This window comes from Aedes albopictus, chromosome 3 (genome assembly GCF_035046485.1).
Source record: "Aedes albopictus strain Foshan chromosome 3, AalbF5, whole genome shotgun sequence".
NCBI lineage: Eukaryota > Metazoa > Arthropoda > Insecta > Diptera > Culicidae > Aedes > Aedes albopictus.
Genome location: NC_085138.1, coordinates 449,773,968 through 449,794,519, shown reverse-complemented (window position 1 = coordinate 449,794,519; position 20,552 = coordinate 449,773,968). Strand labels below are relative to the sequence as shown.

The 20,552-nt window shown below is 41.6% G+C and overlaps 1 protein-coding gene across 2 annotated transcripts; it reads left to right on the top strand.

The window, feature by feature from the left end:
• Nucleotides 1–439: 439 nt before the first annotated feature.
• On the top strand, nt 440–15,151 carry LOC109425771 (uncharacterized). Of its 2 annotated transcripts, XM_019701093.3 has the most exons (7): nt 440–657; nt 12,598–12,878; nt 12,949–13,236; nt 13,346–13,366; nt 13,678–14,157; nt 14,217–14,458; nt 14,537–15,151. In XM_019701093.3, the coding sequence occupies exons 2-7, from the start codon at nt 12,615–12,617 to the stop codon at nt 14,886–14,888; spliced, it is 1,647 nt and encodes a 548-aa protein (XP_019556638.2). In that variant the 5' UTR covers nt 440–657; nt 12,598–12,614; the 3' UTR covers nt 14,889–15,151. The 2 variants fall into 2 exon arrangements, with proteins under 2 accessions (XP_019556638.2, XP_019556639.2); XM_019701094.3 differs by lacking the exon at nt 13,346–13,366 and having other exon boundaries at nt 14,537–15,150.
• Nucleotides 15,152–20,552: the final 5,401 nt, after the last annotated feature.

The following is a 20,552-nucleotide window of genomic DNA, read 5'->3' as shown; positions in this document are numbered from 1 at the left end:
TTTACCCAAGAAAGACATTATTCATGAACCATTACGAAAAAAAACTGGAATAACAATGATTGTTAACCATATGGTTTCTATTTTAATTGTGTTGTTCATAACATTTTAAAACTTGATTTGTTATAAATAACAATTTCATTTTTTTTTGCAACTGCATTTTTTAAACTGGAAAAGCAGCGAGTGTTGTAATTTAAATTTAATATTTAGCATGAATTTATGCTGCTCTGCTTGAATACTCTTACAGAAAATTTTGATGTTTGAGTGGAGCGGCACCATGCGGCATCGCCAGAATAAAATAATTCATGCAGGAGTGCATCACTGTATTTTATAAACTTTTCACTCAAATATAAATAAACTCAAAATCCATCAAAAATATTTAGCGTGTAATTACTGTAATCCTTTCCGCTGCCGTCGTCGTCGTTTCGTTCGTCTCGTCAGATTTCAGCCCAGCCAGAGATCAGTCCGTAGTCATTATTGGTGTCATTTTGTTGTTGTCTGAACGTAGAAAAATTTAGCAAAATACGCAGAAAAATGAGCTGGGTTTCAATCTTACGTATCGTTTGAGGTTTGTGTTTTTTAATCGTAGTGCTATGCTAGCAGCTGAGCAGCGTCTGGAAAATTAGCCGATTTCCAACTCTACACCGAGAACTGCAGCAGGTACGCATCGGGTGGGAGGGAACCCTTTCCGTCCGTCTAGACGACAGTCTGCACAAAAGGGAGTGTGAATGATGGGAGGATTTTCCAATTCGAGACTTACTACACTATCTAGGGATCTGCAGGCACCTGCACTTATCTTTCCTAGTAGCAATAGTACCTACTTATCAACTTCCATGATCGTGAAGGTGGCACGAATGGAAACCCTGTTGCTGTAATCTCAGGGGACTCGGTGCTCACGAGCTGTGACGTAGATTCCAAATCACTTACAATCATTAGAGTTTGCACCAGTAGAACATTCCACCACTGCTCCGAAGAAGGAAATTCAATGTCACTTGAGTAAACCTGTTGACTGAATGTGTTAAGCGCTAATTATTAATGCAATCAGTGTATCAAGATACAACATTAATCAGGCTGTTTGATAACTTGATAAATTCTGGTCAATCAGAATTATTTTCATAGGCTATAATTACTGAATCGCCCAGGAAAACAATCGTTAAACAAAATACTGCAACTATTTATTAGTTTTATTACAACTGTCCGTACGTAATGTTACGCTCCCAAACTCATTTCATTATCATACGCCTCGTTCTATAGATCTGAGCCCAGGGCTGACCCCTGAGGCACCCCCGGTGATGTAGTAGCTCCTCTCGCCTTCCTCGATATCATAGATTAGCGCCCTATTCTAGAAGTAGCTCTTCAGTATTTGGCATAGGCTATCCGGCGATGGCGGCCCAGCTGATGCTCTTGAACACATTCTTCACGTCCAGCGTGACGACCGTGCAATAGCGAATTCCTGTACTCCAGACGATAATCTAGTGTGCATTTGAGGTATCGCAAAATGCGTTTAACAGCTTCCCTTCCTTACCGCTAATAAGATGTCCGGTCGTGTTTCTTGAGCTAGGTTGGTTAAGCATCCCTTACTTACCTTACCGATCAGGCTAAGGCCGGGGTGGCCTCTGCTGTACATAGTAGCCGTCTCCACTCCACTCGGTCCATGGCTGTTTGTCTCCAATTCCGCACTCTGCGTAGGGTCCGCAGATCGTCTTCCACTTGGTCGACCCACCTAGCTCGCTGTGCACCACGTCTTCTTGTACCGGTCGGATGATTCTCGAGAACCATTTTAGTCGGGTTGCTATCCGACATCCTGATGACATGACCCGCCCACCGTAGCCTCCCAATTTTCGCGGTATGGACGATGGTTGGTTCTCTCAGCAGCTGATGCAGCGATTCTATAACATTCCCCAGAATACCAATCCCCAGAAAACCATTCCCCAGAATGTACCATTTCCCAGAAATTCATTCCCCAGAAATCCATTCCCCAGAAATCCATTCCCCACCCTAATAAAAATGTATTATACACTGGCGATTGGGTGAATGATTGTATCTTTCCGTGTATGATCAAGATGATAGCCCGAAAGGGTTGTTAAGCACGTTGTATCATATTTTCCTATTAGGGCAGAAAAGCTTTATATACTCGGCTAAAAAATTTAATTCGATACACAGTACAAACAGTACAATGTTGATCATAATGATATGTTATAGGCAAGGATTTTAACATTATAGTGTTATTAAGCGCAAACATCTATTTCTTATACGATATATCCATAAAAATATTCTACAATGGTTCAAACGTTTGATTACCATTGTACACAGTTGCATGTTGATCTTTAAACCTATCTTGAAATTTCACAAACTGTCATCATTCCAGTTGCGTTGTTATAAAATGTTTTGTTTTTGACAGATTTGTGAAAATTGTGCAGCACTTGTTTCACGATGAATAAAGTTTTAAAAGTGATAGGGTACTGGTTCCCTTATTAAGCATGTGGCTCCCATTTTCATCCTACGAAAAACAAAGGATTGAAGCGTTGTTTGTTTTGTTTCTTATTTTTGTATTTTTTGTTGGGAGTGAGCACGCATGAAAACAAAAAGAACGGAATCAATCGATGCCGTAATCGCTAGTTTTCGAATAGGATGGATATGGGAGCGTGAGATTACTGATGGAACACATACCTTATGCAAAATTTACAGAGAAAACGCATTTTCTTCTGATGCTGTTCAGTGTACAAGATGCTAATGGACCAGTTTATGGTCGGTTTATATTAAAAATATTTTTCTGTCGAAAACAGTGTTTGGACGAAAAAGTGTTCAGTGAACCACTCGGCAGTTTTTCTTCCCTTCAGTTGATTCTGTTTCAATTACCAAGCGGTGTATGTTCTCTCGTCGAGTCGCATGGTTCACGAAGGAACACAAAGAAGATACACGGTTACAGAAGTTACACAGATTTGTGTACTACTAGATCAGCCTCACCGCTGTGTCAAATGTACACAGATACTTTTCCGGCTCCAGCGCTGGCATGAAAACAAAATTAACAATTATTTTTGCACTGATCGATTCCTGATAATGCATGTCATCGTTCAGAGAAAATTAGTTATGAACTTTGCTCCCATACCAGCGCTAGAGCCAGAAAAGTGACTGTGTACATTTGACACAGGGGTGGAGGCTGATCTAGTAGTACACAAATCTGTGTACATTGTACACAAGCCTGTGTACATTGTACACAAGCCTGTGTTGTTTCATTTTAGGGTGTACTCCGATATAAACAAGCTGCGCCGATGAGCGGGCATCGCTAAGTGTAATGCCTGGTTTACATTGTTCAAATGAAACGAGCATTTCGCTTGCTAACTTCTCAAAGATGTTCAATCCAATGGAATGATGTGTTTAGATTGAGCAAATGACTTGAGTGTTCACTTGAATGCATCTCAGTTGAAGCAAGAGTTTACATTGTTCAAATCGTGCGGAGCGTAAGCAAACTGAATTGAATTCATCTCACTGACAGGTGACTTGAATTCAGCTCACATGAATCGCGGGTTTAGACGGGGCAAGTGAGACGATTTCGTTTGACTTGAATGAAAAAGTTCAACAAGTTCAACTTTCGTTCAAGTCAAGTGAGTTGCTCATGTGAGATGAATGGTGGTGTTTACACGTTCAATTCGCATTCAATTGGGCATTTTCCATTGACTTGAATCAAGTCACTTGCACTGTCTAAACCAGGCATAACACTTACCGATGATCTCTCATCGTTGGCTTGGGGCAACTGTGAATAATCGTTATTTTCATCAGTATTTAATGCGTTTTCGCTTTAAAAACGTAAACTACTATTTAATTTGACTGTATTCATGACGTTGCAGGTTGTGTAGTCACAATGAAAAAAGAATTATGGCAATAAAATATTCTTACCGAATGCATCGCTTTCATTAGCGTCATCGAGCATCTTCTCTCTTGATTGCGCTCTCGTATCGAACCGGACAAGAGAATGAACAGCATTTCGAGGAGCATTCCTGAGCATTGGCTCTGACGGCAGCAAAAATGCACTCACTCCAATGGGAAATCCCATTTGTATCTGTCATCGTGTGCGTGAAGAAGTATAAACAAACGTGTTTTGTCTATAGACACTATAGATTCCATAGACTCGCGGAGACATGGTTGAGCAATACGATTTTAGTGTGTTTTACCGTGAATTTAAAGTGTACCAAGCGAATATGACGTCACGCAATCCATTGTCGCTATTGAAATCGTGACGTCATGCTCGTTTGGCTACACGAACTGACAGTTCGTTTGGCTACAGTTGCCTTCGCCTTCGCGAGTCTATGGAATCTATAGTGTCTATAGTTTTGTCTCGTTTTTTCTCACGTTTGCCATACGACTCCCGCCAGGCGGCAGCACTGCGGCGCTGTCATGGCCTATGTTGGTTCACCAGGGATAGGGTGCGACTCAAAACTCTTTGCGTGCCGCACACTCTGCTACGAGACAGCACAACAAACTAGAAGGAGACGAGTACGCGCAATCGATTGTGTGTTGCTCGCTTACTTTGCCGCGCGCTGGAGCTCTCCTGTCTCTCACGCTCTGTTGTATGCACTCTCTCGGTGCTTGTCTCCGTGTTTGGCACTCGGCTTGATACTACGCACGATTGGAAAAATTTCGAATCAAACGACCCATCATTTGTCAACCTTTGACAAGCTCAGGGGGAGCGACACTAGTTTTGCCAAGCCGAAAAACCCCAAAAAAAGTTGAAAAAAGACGAAAAACCCCGGTAAAACCCGCAAAACTTTTGCGGGTTTTAGCGACTTTTTTGATCTTTTTTCGGCTTTTTTTGAGGTTTTTTGGCTTGGCAAAACTAGTGTCGCACCTTCTGGACAAGCTTAACAACTTTGCCGAAAACACAAACTCTTCAATTAATTTATTAATTGATTTTTTCTGTTTGGAGACAAGCGCAGTCCCAAGCACCGTGCATTACTCCCTGCGCCGTAGAGCTAGTGCTGCGATTGTCTCTCGCACAATTACGAAAGCTCTCACTCATACGTCTCTTGTCTCTCGGCAAAACGGGAGACGAGCACTTGCGATTGTGTGAAGCACACGCTTTTTTCGCACCGCACGGTGCATGCCGCCAATCCCTGTGGTTCACGAAATGTTACATTCGCGAGTGTATCACTTGCTGAGCATGTACCGTTCAGTGGTTCGCGATAAAAATCCACACACTGGTCGAAAACTTTGAGTTACTCGGAAAGACTCAACTGACCACGTTTTTCTACGCAAATGGTTGGAGGAATCCATCCCAATGGCTGTTCCTAATTATTCGCTTCAAAGGCCCTTCATTCATGCGGTATGAATAGGGCTTTTATCATTATTCCAATACTATGGAATAGAAAAAGTGAACATATAAGCAGTTTTAATGCCAACAATTCTAAATATTTTTAATGAAGAAGGAAAAAGTTTGTATCATTGTTTTCCTTTTGGCATTCAAAAACCCAACAATGTTCCTTCTTTTTAAACAATATTTTTCTTGGAATTATGGCAACTAGTAAAATTTTTGAAATTACAACTGCTTTGCATTTTCATCATTCTCCCTTCTTTTCTACATAGGCTGTTCTTTTGAATTGCACTTTTCAGGAAATTATGGGCATTATTACAACCACCGGTGTTAAATTGCTGTTATATTTATTATATATTTTTTTCAAATTTCTAAACACCTGTGCTTGTGGTGCCGATTGTAACTAGCCTAAACATTGTAACTCGAAAGAACAGCCTATGTAGAAAAGAAGGGAAAATCTATGTTGAAAAAGTAAGCAGTTGTGATGCCGATAATTTCCTGAAAAGTGCAATTCGAAAGAACAGCCTATGCATCAAAGAAGGAAAAATCTATGTTGAAAATGAAAGCAGTTATAATTCCAATAATTGTACCAATTGCCTAAATTCTAAAGAAAAAGCTTGTTTAAAAAAAGGAACAGTGTTGGGTTTTTGAATGCCGAAAGGAAAACAATGTCACCACAGACAAACAGACGTAACACTTCGAACATTTTTTGATTCAAATTTTAGTCTCGGAAACAGGTTCGCTTAATTCTAAAAGGACTAAATTTGGCCAACCATCAACTTAGGTGGCAGTAGTGTCAAACTCGAACAAAAACGACGCGAGCGCCGCGGATTGGCAGTTGGTCAACCCTCAAATAAACCGTTAAATCGATGTACGATGGCAATTATCAGAGTGTTACGTTTCCTTCTTCGTTAAAAAAAATGTTTGAGTCGTTATAAGAATTGTTGGCATTACAACTGCTTATATGTTCATCAACAATTTTCCCTTCATTTGCATAGGCTGTTCTTTCGAGTTGCAATTTTCAGGAAATTATCGGCATTGCAACTGTTTCCTTTTGTAACATAGATTCTCCCTTCTTTTTTGCATAGGCTGTTCTTTCGAATTGCACTTTTCGGGAAATTATGGGCATTACAGCCTCCACCGGTGTTAAAATTGCTAAAATATTTATTTAATATTTTGTTTCAAATTTCTAAACATCTGTGCCGATAATTACCTGAATAGTGTAACTCAAAAGAACAGCCTATGCAGAAAAAAAGGAAAAAACTACGTAGAAAATGTAAGAAGTTTTGATGACGATAATTTACTGAAAAGTGCAATTCGAAAGAAAAACCTATGCAGAAAAGAAGGAAAAATGTATGTTGAAAAAGTAAGCAGTTGCGATGTAAATAATTATACCAATAGCCTAAATTGTAAAGGCAAATCATGCTTAATTCCAAAGTTTTTCTTGTCAAATAAGAATTTTTGGCAGGATGTTTCTTCCGGTGATTTTTTACGATTAAATATTTGATTTTTAGCGATTAATATAAACCATTCAAAAATAAAACAATAGTTTTATTTTCTTTCTGGGGAATGGAATTCTGGGGAATGGATTTCTGGGGAATGGGTTTCTGGGAAATGGTTTTCTGGGGAATGGTACATTCTGGGGAATGGAATTCTGGGGATTGGTTTTCTGGGGAATGTTATAGAATCGATGCAGCTCTTGGTTCATTTGCCTTCCCCAAGTCCCGTATTCCATCTGCACTCCGCCGTAGATGGTACGCAACACCTTACGTTCGAAAACTCCAAGGGCGCGTTGATAATCTGCACGTAGGGTCGTGCCCATAGAGGACGACCGGTCTAATCAGCGTTTTGTAGATAGTTAACTTCATGTTACGGCGAACTTCATTCGATCGTAGAGTTCTGCGGAGTCCAAAGTAAGCACGATTTCCTGCCACAATGCGGCTCTGAATTTCTCTGCTGGTGTCGTCGGCGGTCATCAGTGAGCCCAAGTACACGAATTCTTCAACCGCCTCAATTTCATCACCGTCGATATAAATTCGGGGTGGCGGCCATGGTGATTCCTCCCTGGAGCCCTTTGTCATCATGTATTTTGTCTTCGACACATTAATAACTAATCAAATTCGCCTGGCTTCACTCTTCAGTCGGATGTACGTTTCCGCCATCGTCTCAAATTTGCGAGCTATAATATCAATATCATCAGCGAAACCAATCAGCTGAACGAACTTCGTGAAAATCGTCCCACTCGTGTTTATCCCCGTGCTCCTTATTACACCTTCCAACGCAATGTTGAACTGCAAGCACGAAAGACCATCACCTTGCCGTAACCCTCTGCGAGATTCAAACGGACTCGAGAGTGTCCCTGATACTCGAACTACGCACATCACTCGATCCATCGTCGCCTTGATTAACCGTATCAGTTTATCCGGGAATCCGCATTCGGGCATAATCTGCCATAGTTGTTCTCGATCGATTGTATCATACGCTGATTTGAAATCGATGAACAAGTGATGTGTGGGCACGTTGTATTCGCGGCATTTCTGCAACACCTGGCGGATGGAGAACATCTGGTCCATTGTAGCGCGTTCACCCATGAATCCAGCCTGATATTGCCCACGAACTCTCTTGCAATCGGCGATAGACGGCGGCATAAAATTTGAGAGAGTATCTTGAAGGCAGCGCTCAGTAGTGTGATCGCGCGGTAGTTCCCGCAATCCAACTTACTCGGGACCTTTTTAGATGGGACACATCCCATTCCATCCATTCCTCCAGTAATACTTCATCCTCCCAAATCATGGTAATGACCCAGTGTAGTGCTCTTGGGTTAGTGTAGATAATGACCCATTCAATCGATCTCCGGGATCCGCAGATGTTGTCACAGGTCTACAGTTCTCCAAATTTAACCGCTTCAGAACTTCTTCGATGTATTGCGACTGGTTGAGTGACTCCCTCACGCACACTAAGATCAGCTCGGTATTTTTCCCATCTTTTTACTGAGTTCTCAACAGCAGATTTAACTCGGTACGCTCGGTTATCTCTTTTGCTGAATACTCTGTAAATGATTTAACGAGTTCTGCAAATGAACTGTCAAAAATTACAGATGAACGGTAAATATCGTTACTGATGGACGGTAAATATTGATTACCGAGTGTACCGAGTTAAATCTGCTGTTGAAAACTCAGTAAAAAGATGAAAAAAATACAGAACTCAGCGAAAATTTTACTGAGCTGGAAAATCAGAATCTTAGTGTGCGGTCAGTCCTAAACATATCTGTGCCACCCCAAGATCTTTCATGTGGAAGCGATTATTCAGGAATTTCTTCAATTTCTCTTTCAAGTCCGAGTTGTTGCTAAAGATCGATAGGTCATCATCATCAAAATAGATTGTAACGAAAATCATCTGTTTCTTGTTAATCTTGTAATACAGACAATTGTCCACGCTGGAACGGGAAAGTCCAAACTGTTGCATCGCTTCATCATGCTGGCTATTCCACATAGCGCCTTCTGTAATTTGCAGATTGTCTATCCCATATAGCGCCTTCTGTAATTTGCAGACTTTGGTGGTATTGTACACCTACCCTTCTGGTTGATCCATAAAGATGGTTTCTTCCTTCAGATTGGACTGGAGAAACACCGTCACTCCATTTGCTGATTTGCTCCACTTCTAGCTCATGCTGCATCGCCAGAGCCATCAAATTAACGTATTGTTGCGTATCGGACTACCGGCAAGTACACCTCTGCATTATCGTTTCCTGGACGTTGTGAGCATCCTTTCACTACAAGCCTGGCCTTGTACCGCCTTGTACTCCACCTGTTCCTCGCTTTGTCTTTAAAATTCATTTGTTACGTATGGCCTTCCTCTTGGCCTTTCTTCCTTCGGACCAGTCGGTCAATTCCCACGTGTTATTGCTTTTCAACGCCTGCAGTTCCTCATGCATCGCAGCAATACAGCGTTCACGATCTGGTCGGTTGACCGCCTCGCTGTAGGTTAACGAATCACTCATCGCGTTTGAAGTTTCGATCTGTTGGGAATTGTCAGGAACAACAAAAGAACTATAAGAACCATAATCGCTATACTTGCCTGCGCTGCCGACAGCTGTGCCTCGACCGTTGCTGCTAGTCAGCTGGTCTCGTAGATTGCGGTGTAGATGACCTCAGCATCGACGAACTCATCATCATCGAATGAAGCTCCATGAAACTGACTTCTTCGGTTTGCTGATCGCCAAAGATTTCCCTTTAATGATGATCCGTACAGCCGGGACTTGTTACGATGCAGTTGTCGATTGGATTGAAAACTCTGTAACCTTTCGACTTCTCCGCATATCCGTCGAAGATCCCTTCAGTGATTTTCGGGTGGAACTTCCGCCGCTTCTGATTGGGAACATGAATCATCGCCGTGGAACCAAAAATCTTAAGATGTTGGAACGTTGGTTGTCTGTTATTCCATGCCCTTTCTGGCATTACTGTTTCCAACGATCGTGCGGGACATCTATTCACCCGATATGCTGCGGTTGAGACTACCTTCGCCCAAAACATCTTAGATAGCTTCGAATCATTTAACATTCATCTTGCCTTCTCTCTCTGATTCACACGCTCGGCCACACCATTCTGCTTTCATCGCCAAGTTTACGAATTCCGAGCCATTACCGACCTCAAAATGTTCATTTTTTTCCAGTCTGCCGTTTAGCCATGGATTTGAAGTTCTCGAACACATCTTTGGCAACTGGAGCTATACGCAAACTTTTCGACTGGCATCGTCAACAAACGTTGAAAAGTAGCGGCTTCCGCCAATCTGTGTGCATCAAATCCTACAGTCCGTCTGCTTTCGTTGTGCTGGATTAAAAAGGATCACGAGCTAGTTTCCCCTTTACGCAGGTCACACAATCGAATGCCGCTTCCTTCCGAAGTTTCAAATCGTCCACCATATTTATAGATAGTAATACTATCTACTATCTATAGTCCACCATGGCTTCAAGTTTCTTCATGCTGCATTGGTTCAAGTGTCCTAGTCGGCAGTCGCCTGTGCCAGACTTCTGCGTCTGCCTCGGCGTCTGCTGTCTGTAACAACGATGTTTCCGGTTTCTTACAGTTGAGTCGATACCAACCATCTATCTCGGTCCCAGATGCGATCACTTCTCCATCTTCATCAATTACTTTACAGGATTCCGCAGTAAACGTCACCGTCAAACCTGCGCGGCAAATCTTGCTGACTGATAAAAGGTTTATTGTTTGGGCTTGTGCTTCATATAAAGAGCAGCGCCCACAGTTCCTGTACTTGAAATAGCCCACTTCACGTCTTGCAGTATATTCGCTTTGACCGTATCAGCCGGCAACGCCAAGGTGGACGCCTGCAGCCCCATGACCATGGGATGATAGTAAATTAGTCTATGATAGTACTCTGGGAGGTCAATTTCATTTAGATCGTTGGCGGTGGACACCAAGTTGCCTACGTACCCAATCCTCCACGGAACTGTGATTCTCCAGGTTCACCGAAGTCAACCGATCCAGCAATTCATATCTTCGAATTAGTCCGTCGTCTTGAAATGCCGGAGTTTCACCCATGCATTTTGAGCTCTGGTCGCAGTTTGGACGAAACTGAAGTTGTTCTCCGCCGCCCTCATCTTCATTGAAAGCGCCCATGAGGAGTAGTTTTGGCGACCCTTGAGTTATTCAATCGCCGGAAGATTTATTGCATTCCCGTAGGCACGAACAACACCGCCGGTTTGCACATCTATCTCCAGCCGCAAAGTCGCCTCCGGATCTGGTTGCACCGCTTCTAGTTGTATTCGTCCTACTGCGGCGCGGACCGCTTCCGCTTGGACTCTTCCTACAGAGACACAGACACGTTCTACGCCCTCGGGAACCATGGCTGCTTTCTTCAACGAACAAACTTGTCTTGATGAACAGGCACAACGATTACTTCATGCTTTGGCCATGTTCTGGGCCCACAACCACTTGTGAGTTAATAATTGAACTTACCAGTCGTTACACGTGCTAAACAATCAGTGCTTTATCTGACGATAGCGATCGCCATCGTTTCAAAACAAATCAATATCGATCGATATCGTAAGTCTCGCACTGGTTGACTGGGATGAGCTAGATAGAAAGTACCAGGTCTGCTGTGCTGTCCAGCGCACGACGTTAGGTTTCACGTATTGACTTGGAGAAAAGTCGATTGTCGCGTGTGGAGAAACTTCAGGTTTCAACCGCGACGATAAAATATCGGATTGGGAAAAGTATACCCCAGGCATACACTGAAGATTAGCTACAATAGCAATTCTCACTTTTTTGAACAACTTCCGCAAAGGCTGTTCCGCTGTACCCTTGTACTTTGAATCCTACATCCAATTTAAGGTTATGTCGACATTACCCACCCTTGTTTTTTTTTCTAAGTCTCCAGGGAGTTCTCTGAAACACTTGAAGCAAGGGTGCCGAGCCACTTGGGCAGAGGCTGGTATTTTCGGCCCTTTTCCGCTATAACTTCGGCTATAACTCAGTCAATTTCAAACCAGTTGATTTGAGTTTTTGAACATGGCTAGATACTGTGCGCACCAGAGGTGCCAGATTATTTTATCAAAAATCTTTATCAATACAGATTTTTCTGTATCGCTGTATTTGAGGGTATAGCATGGTATAGCCAAGGGGTATAGTAGAGACCGAGAATCCTAGATTTCAATAGAAACTAATAAAAATGTACTACTTTTGAACAGAGTTTAATTTTTATTTCTGAAGCATGTGTGAATTTTTTTTTTCATGAATTCTTTAAAGTTTAAGCAGCAATTCATAAAGTTTTCATTAAATTTATTGAAAATATCTTCAAACTTTATGCTTTCGAGAAAAATCTGTATCACATTTCAAAAATGTGTATTTTTTGTACTCTGTATCTTGTCTGTATAGAAGGTCAAAAATCTGTATAATACAGAAAAATTCTGTATATTTATCAGGCATGTTTGATAGGCACAGACAAACAGACGTAACACCTAGAACAATTTTCGTGAATATTCATCGCTCAGTTCACACTACCATCACCTGGCGGAAATGTTTCACAAACCACTGAGTTGTGCGATACCGTCAACAGAAGGCGCTAGTGTGAAACGTCAAACGCAAAGAACAACGATGCGCGTGCCGCTGGTTGTGAAAGCCACTACTATGAAGAATTTGGTCATTTGATTCAAAACTGACTGAGTTACAGCGGAAAAGTGCCCAAAATACAAGCCTTGCTGAGATGGTTCCACTTCCTAACATAAATAATTCATCACATCTGTAAGTTCCCTTTAACAATTTATTTCTCAACAGAACAACACTTTCAAGCAATGGGTAACGCACACAGCAGCAAAAGTAGCCCAGGTGGGAAACCAGTGATACCGCCTTCCGGGGGTGTTCCCAATGTCCAACAGCACCCCGCCGGTCCTAGCACCAACGGAGCTCCGAAAGGGATGACCCGGTCAGCTTCCGGAGCCGATCTCCAGGATCGCTTGCAAACGCAATACCATCCGGTGGAGAAACTTGGCAAAATTTTAGCCAAAAAATGCGAAGACGCACACGGAATCAACGGAATTACGGAGGATATCTTCGCCGTGAGTATTGAAGGCAATCCTGGCTTTTCTGGGGTCAACATTTCAATTTGATTGTCTTTTGTCGTTTCAGAGATACGTATTCCCGAAATTCCCTGATCTGGGATCGAAACTTTTCAAGTACCTTCGGCACAATAGTCGCGCGAAAACCGAGCACCTAGGATTGACGGCGTTCAGACAGCAATGTGAAAAATTTCTCAGCATTCTGGATGACTCGGTTATATTGGAAAACTATGTCAAAATGTTCGGAGATTTGAACGAGACCGAGCTGATCAAGCCCGATAATTTGAAGGACCTGCTGAGAACGTGCTATAATCTGGCCATGGCCCACTATCAGGATGGACCGCAAACATGCCGATTGGTTAGTAGAATGTTTGTTAAATTTGCAACCTTTTGTGTAGCATATAGTTAGCAATTCTTAATCTGTAAGTTAATTTATAACTTTTTAATTCTAACGCTGACACATGAAGAAGATTGACGATGAAGAATCGGTAATACTAAATTTATACTAATATCAAGCAATTCCATAGACGATGTTGGGCTACTATTGTTTAAAAATATAAGTTATCACTTTCAGATTAGTAGTTTTGTTGCATCTCGACAAATGCTAATCTATTTATCTTTCTTTTCTATCAACACCCAGCCAAATCGATCATTTTGGAGATTACGCATTTTATTAATTTAAAATATTGTTCTATTGATAGATAGATAGTATCTAAAAATCTACCCATCAATCATTTTCTGTGGAATTGTTGAATATTGCTTCCAAAAATCTGTCTGAATGATTGTCCTTTCTCCACAGCTTGATCGCACTTTGAGCTCAGTAGTGCAGTCCTGCTTCTTCTCCAAAGAGTCCCTGAGTTCCGGCTACATATGTCGCTGGTTGGAAAACAATGTGCCTCGTCTGGTTCCTCCGATACACAAGTATTGCGTACACGCTCTGAGTACGTCCCATCGTATCATTATCGACAATAGTATGAAGAACAATAGTGACACAGTGGTATCCATCAGTGCCATCAATGCGGGAGAAGCTAGCTATGGGTTAGAACTCCAGACGCCTATTTTGGAAAAAGGAAGTCCAAATTTTAATGCCAAACCGGCTACCGAAGGTAGTTCCAGCAAACCTCTTACTCAGGCAGACCGTGAACGATTGATCATTCAGCAGCCGTTGCTACCGCTATCCGAAGCCTGGCTGTTGGCTGGCTCGTTGCCTCCGTCTTATTCCAGACCGCAATCTATCCAACCGCCACTGAACTCAAATTCATCCAACCTGGCGTCACATGTAAGTTGTTGAGAAGCGTGCTCATAAAATATTTGCTAATGCGTTTCAATAACTCTTAGGTATTCATGGCCAAACTGCTATCCATGGTACCGTCGCACTGGACGCTGCTGTACGACTCTCGACAAGACGGCTCGGGAACGAACCGTTTCTTACACCATGTGTTGGGCTACCGCGGTCCAAATTTAATTCTCTTTCGCTGTGACGACGAATTGCTATTTTGTGTAGCAAATCCGAGTGAATGGCGCGAAACGCACCTGTACATTGGGGACGAGGATAGCTGCTGTCTGCAGCTACTGCCGAAGTAAGTTTCTTTATAGCTAACTGTTACAAATACATTCGTTGGAATCTGCATCGCCTGTTTCAAATATATTCTTTCCAGATTTGTGATGTTGGAAAAGAAAGCTAAAAGCTTGTACTTGAATACGCACATCCGTGGCTATCCGAAAGGGCTACGTGCGGGATCAGATCCCCGGAAACCGGTGCTGATCGTGGATGAACACTTTGAAAAACTGGAACATCGTGGCCTACAGCACAAGATTTTGTCCATCGAAGTGTGGGGCTGTGGCAACCCCTCGCAGCGGGAAATTCAGCTGGACATTAAAAACTGGCAGATCAAAGAGGCGGAACGCCAACGAACGGTTAAGATGACGGCGGCCGACTGGATGGACCACCCCGACCGGTACCTGCTGGAGCTTGGCGGACGTCAAAATTACAATAACTCGTCCTCGTAAACTCAATTTATCCTAATGGTTGCGTAGTTGCTTCAGTGTCAAATAAGTACTTACAGCATCTATTTGATTTCAAACAAGCGACTTATCTATATTATTTTGTGAACATTTACTTATGACACGAAATGTTGCCTTTGTGAAAATTTTGCTATAGTTAGTACTTAAATTTATGGCAACATGTAGGTATTGAAACTAAAAAAATAGATTGATAAAATATAAGAAACTTGTTGATTATTTTTAACAACTTCTTTAAAAAATGTATTTTAATTTGTTCAAAGATGTCCTTTCCCCATATCTGGTAGGTTGAGATGTTCCTTGTATAATGAAATTAGTATTACATATAGTTAATCCTCTTGGCGTAACGCCTCCACTGGGACAAAACCGGCTTCTCAGCTCTTTGTTATTAACTTTGGGATCACTCCTCAATATGACGTGTTCCAGAAGGTTCACTCGATCTCGAAATCGTCAGGGGCTCACCTGTGAGACGGAAGAAGGACCAAAACGTTCCAGAAGGTTAGCTCAACCTTGAAATCGTCAGGGGCAGATCTGCGGGACGGTTGTGTGGTTTCCAGGTAGCGTGTTGGGGGGGGAGGGAGCGCCAGTTTCAGTTTCTCTCGGGTTCCTAGCCGTCTTGCACGGTGCTGAATCAGCTGTGGAGCGGACCTGGTGTGATGGTTAGAACACTTCACTATCACGCCGAGGACCTGGGATCGAATCCCACTCCCGACAAACTCACAAAATGTGGGTTCTTCCTTCGGAAGGGAAGTGAAGCGTGGGTCCCGAGATGAACTAGCCTAGGGCTAAAAATCTCGTTAATACAGACAAAAAAAACACTGTTCATATGCACCACAGTCGCGCACAGAAGGTAAACCCACTTTCCGACAAACGGCCGCATCAAAACTTACCTTTCCGTCACTTAAAGCCATTTTACTACAGAATTCGTTTTTAAATCATTTACAAACCACGTATTTGAATTTAAACTAATTTCTGTTATTCTGTTATTCTGTTATAATCAACGCACCCCCGGGCCTGGCCAATCTGCGTTGAATCGCTGGGCGATACGTCTACCAGTAGACTTGTATCTGCCCTATGCTAAACCGATTAGCATAGCAAGTCCTTTCCACTGATGAGTAGGCTCGAATGTCCCGCCCCTCCCTATAACCCATAGGGGGAAATAAGGAGTTTCCAGTTTCAAGTATTGTATTGATTATGACACCAACTCTTTCTATTCCTTGAGAAAAAAATCACTAGACTTGGATTATCGGACTACTATTAATAATGAACATAATTAAGATACAAGTTTACATACACAATTGTAAAAGCAGAGTTAGATACTTTAAAGTGAATTGAAAAATGTGAATAAGATAAATTGTAAACTATTCTGCGGCGACACGAATGCTTCAATAGTGTCATAAACAAAGGCGCAAACAAACTATATATAGTACTACAGCACCATAGGAGATCACTCACACTGCGTTTTCATAAAACGGCATTTTATTCTACTAATAACAAACAATGCTTCTGATCTCCCTTAGCATAGATCCGCAGCCTAATGCACACGCCCTGTCGGATTTCATAAGCCTCGGAGATTATTACCACCTTCAATGGTATTCCCATATACTATCCCACATTATTGTCCCATCAAGGGTCTGACTGGGCTCATAACCCCCCTCAGTTATAATATTATAACGGTACATAAGTGATTTCGACAACATACCGTTACACTATGCCGTAGTATAATTGGAATCACTATATCAGAGGATTGAATTATCTGATTTTAAAATTTACCATTGAATCAACATTCAGTTCAACCAATCAACACTGCAAAGCACAATGGTCATATGCCGAAAATCAATGCTTCCTGGAAGATATAAACCAAGCCCAGGGATAATGCTTTAAAAATTCTGAAATAAAAGAAAATTAATATCATAAAAATAATTGAGATATTTATATTATAAAATGTTCCGCACCGCCACGAATGTCATGAATAAGCAAACACATAAATATTCTATTTGCCTAGTAGTAGAAAGAGTTGCGTGCCTGTTTATAAATGTTTTAACTTATCTTGATTGCTCCTGACAATTTCCGTTTGTGTTGGGGAACTTCGTGAGTGTACCAGGATAGGTTTTCTTCAAAAATATGGCGTTTTCTGGAATTAAAAAAATAAAAGAAAATACTGGGCCGCACAGCTCCGCGGCCCATTTATATTAGTATAATGTTTATAACAAGTGATAAATATAGAGTGATAAATAAAAGTGATAAATTTAAGACAATACAATTCTTAATCAGTATAAATAATAATTACTGGGTTCTACTTTGTATGCTACAAGATAGATTTTTTGCCTTCCACCATTTTTACTATTAAAGTGTACGAACTTATTGACATATTAAGTCACCAGTGATTCAAATACAATGTAGTGAAAATCTTGAGTCGACTGCATTCAACATCCGAGTTTTTTAATGCATATAATAACGTTACAGTGAGTAGTTTAAATATGGCTCAACAAAAATACTAGGGTAGGTAATCAAAATTTGAACCAAAATGCGGCTTTCCGAAGTAGCGCAAATTTTGAGTGACATTTTCTCCCACATGGAAATGATTTTCTACGGCAAAATCTTATGTACATGAAAGCCACGGCTGTAAGCTTCCTGTTAAGTGGTAAAAAGTTTGTATTTGCACCGAATTTCATTGAAAAATTCGATTATTCGTCAACAATGATTTTAATCTTAATTTGAACCATCGTAATCATAATTTGAACCAATTTTAATCTTAATTTGAACTACTGGCGGCAGCAGCTCGAGCATCTCCCACAGCAGCTAATTTCGTGCTGAACAATAGAAAAACACATGGATCTGCTAATTCACATAACTATTTTTCATTAGGCAGTGGAATTTCAACTAAGAATGTTCTTAACTCTTCAAGAACTTGGAAACTAAATTTGGATTTTTTTCATCCCCCAAGAGTAAACAAAACAACCACTAGCGCAGTCTGCTGGCCAACACTAGAAGCTCGCCCCCGTTTACTAGTTCAAATTTAGATTACAAATGGTTCAACTTAAGATAACATTCTCCAAGTAAAAATTACTTAAATTTGATAATTTTATGACAAATAATGCGGAATATTATTCGGTTGGTCGATTCTACGATAAATAAGCTTTCATTTGACGTGTTCACATATTGCGTGTGATACAATGCATGAGCTGTACGAGTGCACCAAAAATGTGCTTTCTCTGGGGGGAAATGGGTGAAATCACAGTGATTTTTCAATTGCCTGTTTTCCATGACAAAAACGCTTTTTTCAATGCTTTTAAAGTCCATGTTATCAGATTATATTACGGAAAGCTGTTTAACATCTTTTTCGGGACAACATTTGCCTGAAAAGTACGTCGTTTTAATGAATTTCGAAATGGTTCAAATTAAGATTACAATTTGACTAGTTCAAAGTTTGATTTCTTACCCTATTTAATTTTCTTGAGTTCAGAGAAAACACGAAGTAGTTTAACGAGGAACGAATTAAAGTTTTTATTGAAAACGTCTTGATTGATTGGTGGTTGACACAGGAGTGAAGAAAAAATGGTTGGTGCTATTGAGCTTCCGTAACAACAGGTTGCTAGGTGTCTACCCAAGCAACCTGACTTAGGCATCGATTACTACGTTTCTCAACACCCCCTCTTAATCGGACGGTCTTGCATGTATCCCAAACACATCTGCCACTTAGTCGAGTCGGCTTCGCTGTCCCATCTTCAATGTCAGGATCATCATACACTGCGCTAATGCTTCTTGACCATTTTCCGGGGTTGGTGTGCTTAGGCTTACTGCTTCGCTTGGACGATATGCCGAGGTACGGATTGGTATCGGCTGAGCAATCCCCCTCTGATTCCATTCCATCGACGGTGATCCTCTGCTTTCTTCCAGGTGAAAAACTGTTTGGATGTTGCCTGATAGCTAATTCCAGTTCGTAGAAACTTCCTTGCAACGGACAAACTGCAACCAATTTTCCTTGGAATTTCATTTCCGCCGATGATCTTTTAAAGGTCACTTCCACACCTGCAGCCGCCATTTTCTTCACAGCGAGCAGATTTTCACGTAGATCTGGCACATACAGCACATCGTGTATTACCATCTTAACGCCGTGCCGGTTGACTCCTTCAATCGATCCTTTGTGCCAAGCAATGATAGACTGATCGTTCTTCGCAACGCTTATCTTCACAGGCCGCTGCAGCTTTTCCAACGTTGTAAAATAATCCTTCGATTTCACGAGATGATCTGTGGCTCCAGAATCCATCTTGAAGCTGATTACTTGTTCACAGTTGTTGCGAGGTATGCGATCAGTCAGAAATACAACCGGTTCTCCTCCACAAAAGGTCACAGGTTCATTGGATGACTTCTTCGTCTTACAGCTTCTAGTCATATGCCCTCTCTGCTTGGATCCAACAAGAGCAGCAGGTACTTCCTCACTGACATCTGTCATCCGATCGTTCTTCTTCAGCTCTTCTGCCAGAAGACGTTTACGCACTACATTCAAGGTCAGCTTGTCCTCTTCCAGGTTCTCCAATGCGGTCACCAACGGATCAAAAGATTCTGGAAGTGTGACAAACAGCTGAGACACTAGGTCACCCTCTTCCAGCTTTGCGCCAGCCGATTTCAACTGCCGGATCAGCTCGTCGAAAATCTTCAGGTGATCCTTCACTGACGATCCTTCAATCATTTTCAGCTTTGCCAACTGCTTCCGGATTAGCGTTTGAGATGCCACTGATTTCTTCGCATACACGTTTGCCAGAGTTGTCCAAATCTCCTTCGCAGTTTCTTTCTCACGAACCAGGTCCAGTAGGTCATCATGAATAAAGGCAATTATCCAGTTTGACGCCTTGCCATCCTTTTCGTTGAACTTCGCTGCTTCGGGAGCCGTGGGTGGAACATCTTGACTCAGGACTTCCAGTAAACCAACCGACTTCAAGAACTTTTCAACGCGAAACTTCCAGTTTTCGTAGCCAGCTCCGGAAAATTGCGGGATGCCGTAGACTACTTCTCGCCGCGCGGGGTCCATAACCTCTTGAGTTCAGAGAAAACACGAAGTAGTTTAACGAGGAACGAATTAAAGTTTTTATTGAAAACGTCTTGATTGATTGGTGGTTGACACAGGAGTGAAGAAAAAATGGTTGGTGCTATTGAGCTTCCGTAACAACAGGTTGCTAGGTGTCTACCCAAGCAACCTGACTTAGGCATCGATTACTACGTTTCTCAACAAATTTTTAAACAGATACGCCTACCAAATTACTGTTTATTAAATAATTATCCTTAGCCATGCAAAATAATAACGTGATACAAGAGTTCTCATGTTATATCAATATTCTCATGCTACCCGCTCCTGAGTTCAACTTCATTTGAATTAAAGAAAACGTTCACAAAGAAGAATATCTAAATTGCATTAATCTGCTTGTTTACACTACTCTTGCTACTTACTATTACGTCTACAAATGAATAATGTTAGTAGAGACTGGTACTAAGCCATGTCGGTTTCTCCGGCACTACTTATAGTCAACTGTTGTTAGGTCATGCGACAGTGCCTAAGTCTTGGCCTAAGTTCATGCTGGAAGAATGACAAAATCAAGCGTGTGAATAGACAACAATTTGATTATTTGGAGTCAGATAGGGTCACATTGGGCA

Excerpts from the sequence above, each read along its gene's own strand:
- LOC109425771 (XM_019701093.3), top strand. The coding sequence starts at position 12,615 with ATGGGTAACGCACACAGCAGCAAAAGTAGCCCAGGTGGGAAACCAGTG. Across the intron at positions 13,237-13,345 it reads GACCGCAAACATGCCGATTG|AAGATTGACGATGAAGAATC; the intron begins GTTAGTAGAATG and ends TGACACATGAAG. Across the intron at positions 13,367-13,677 it reads AGATTGACGATGAAGAATCG|CTTGATCGCACTTTGAGCTC; the intron begins GTAATACTAAAT and ends CTTTCTCCACAG.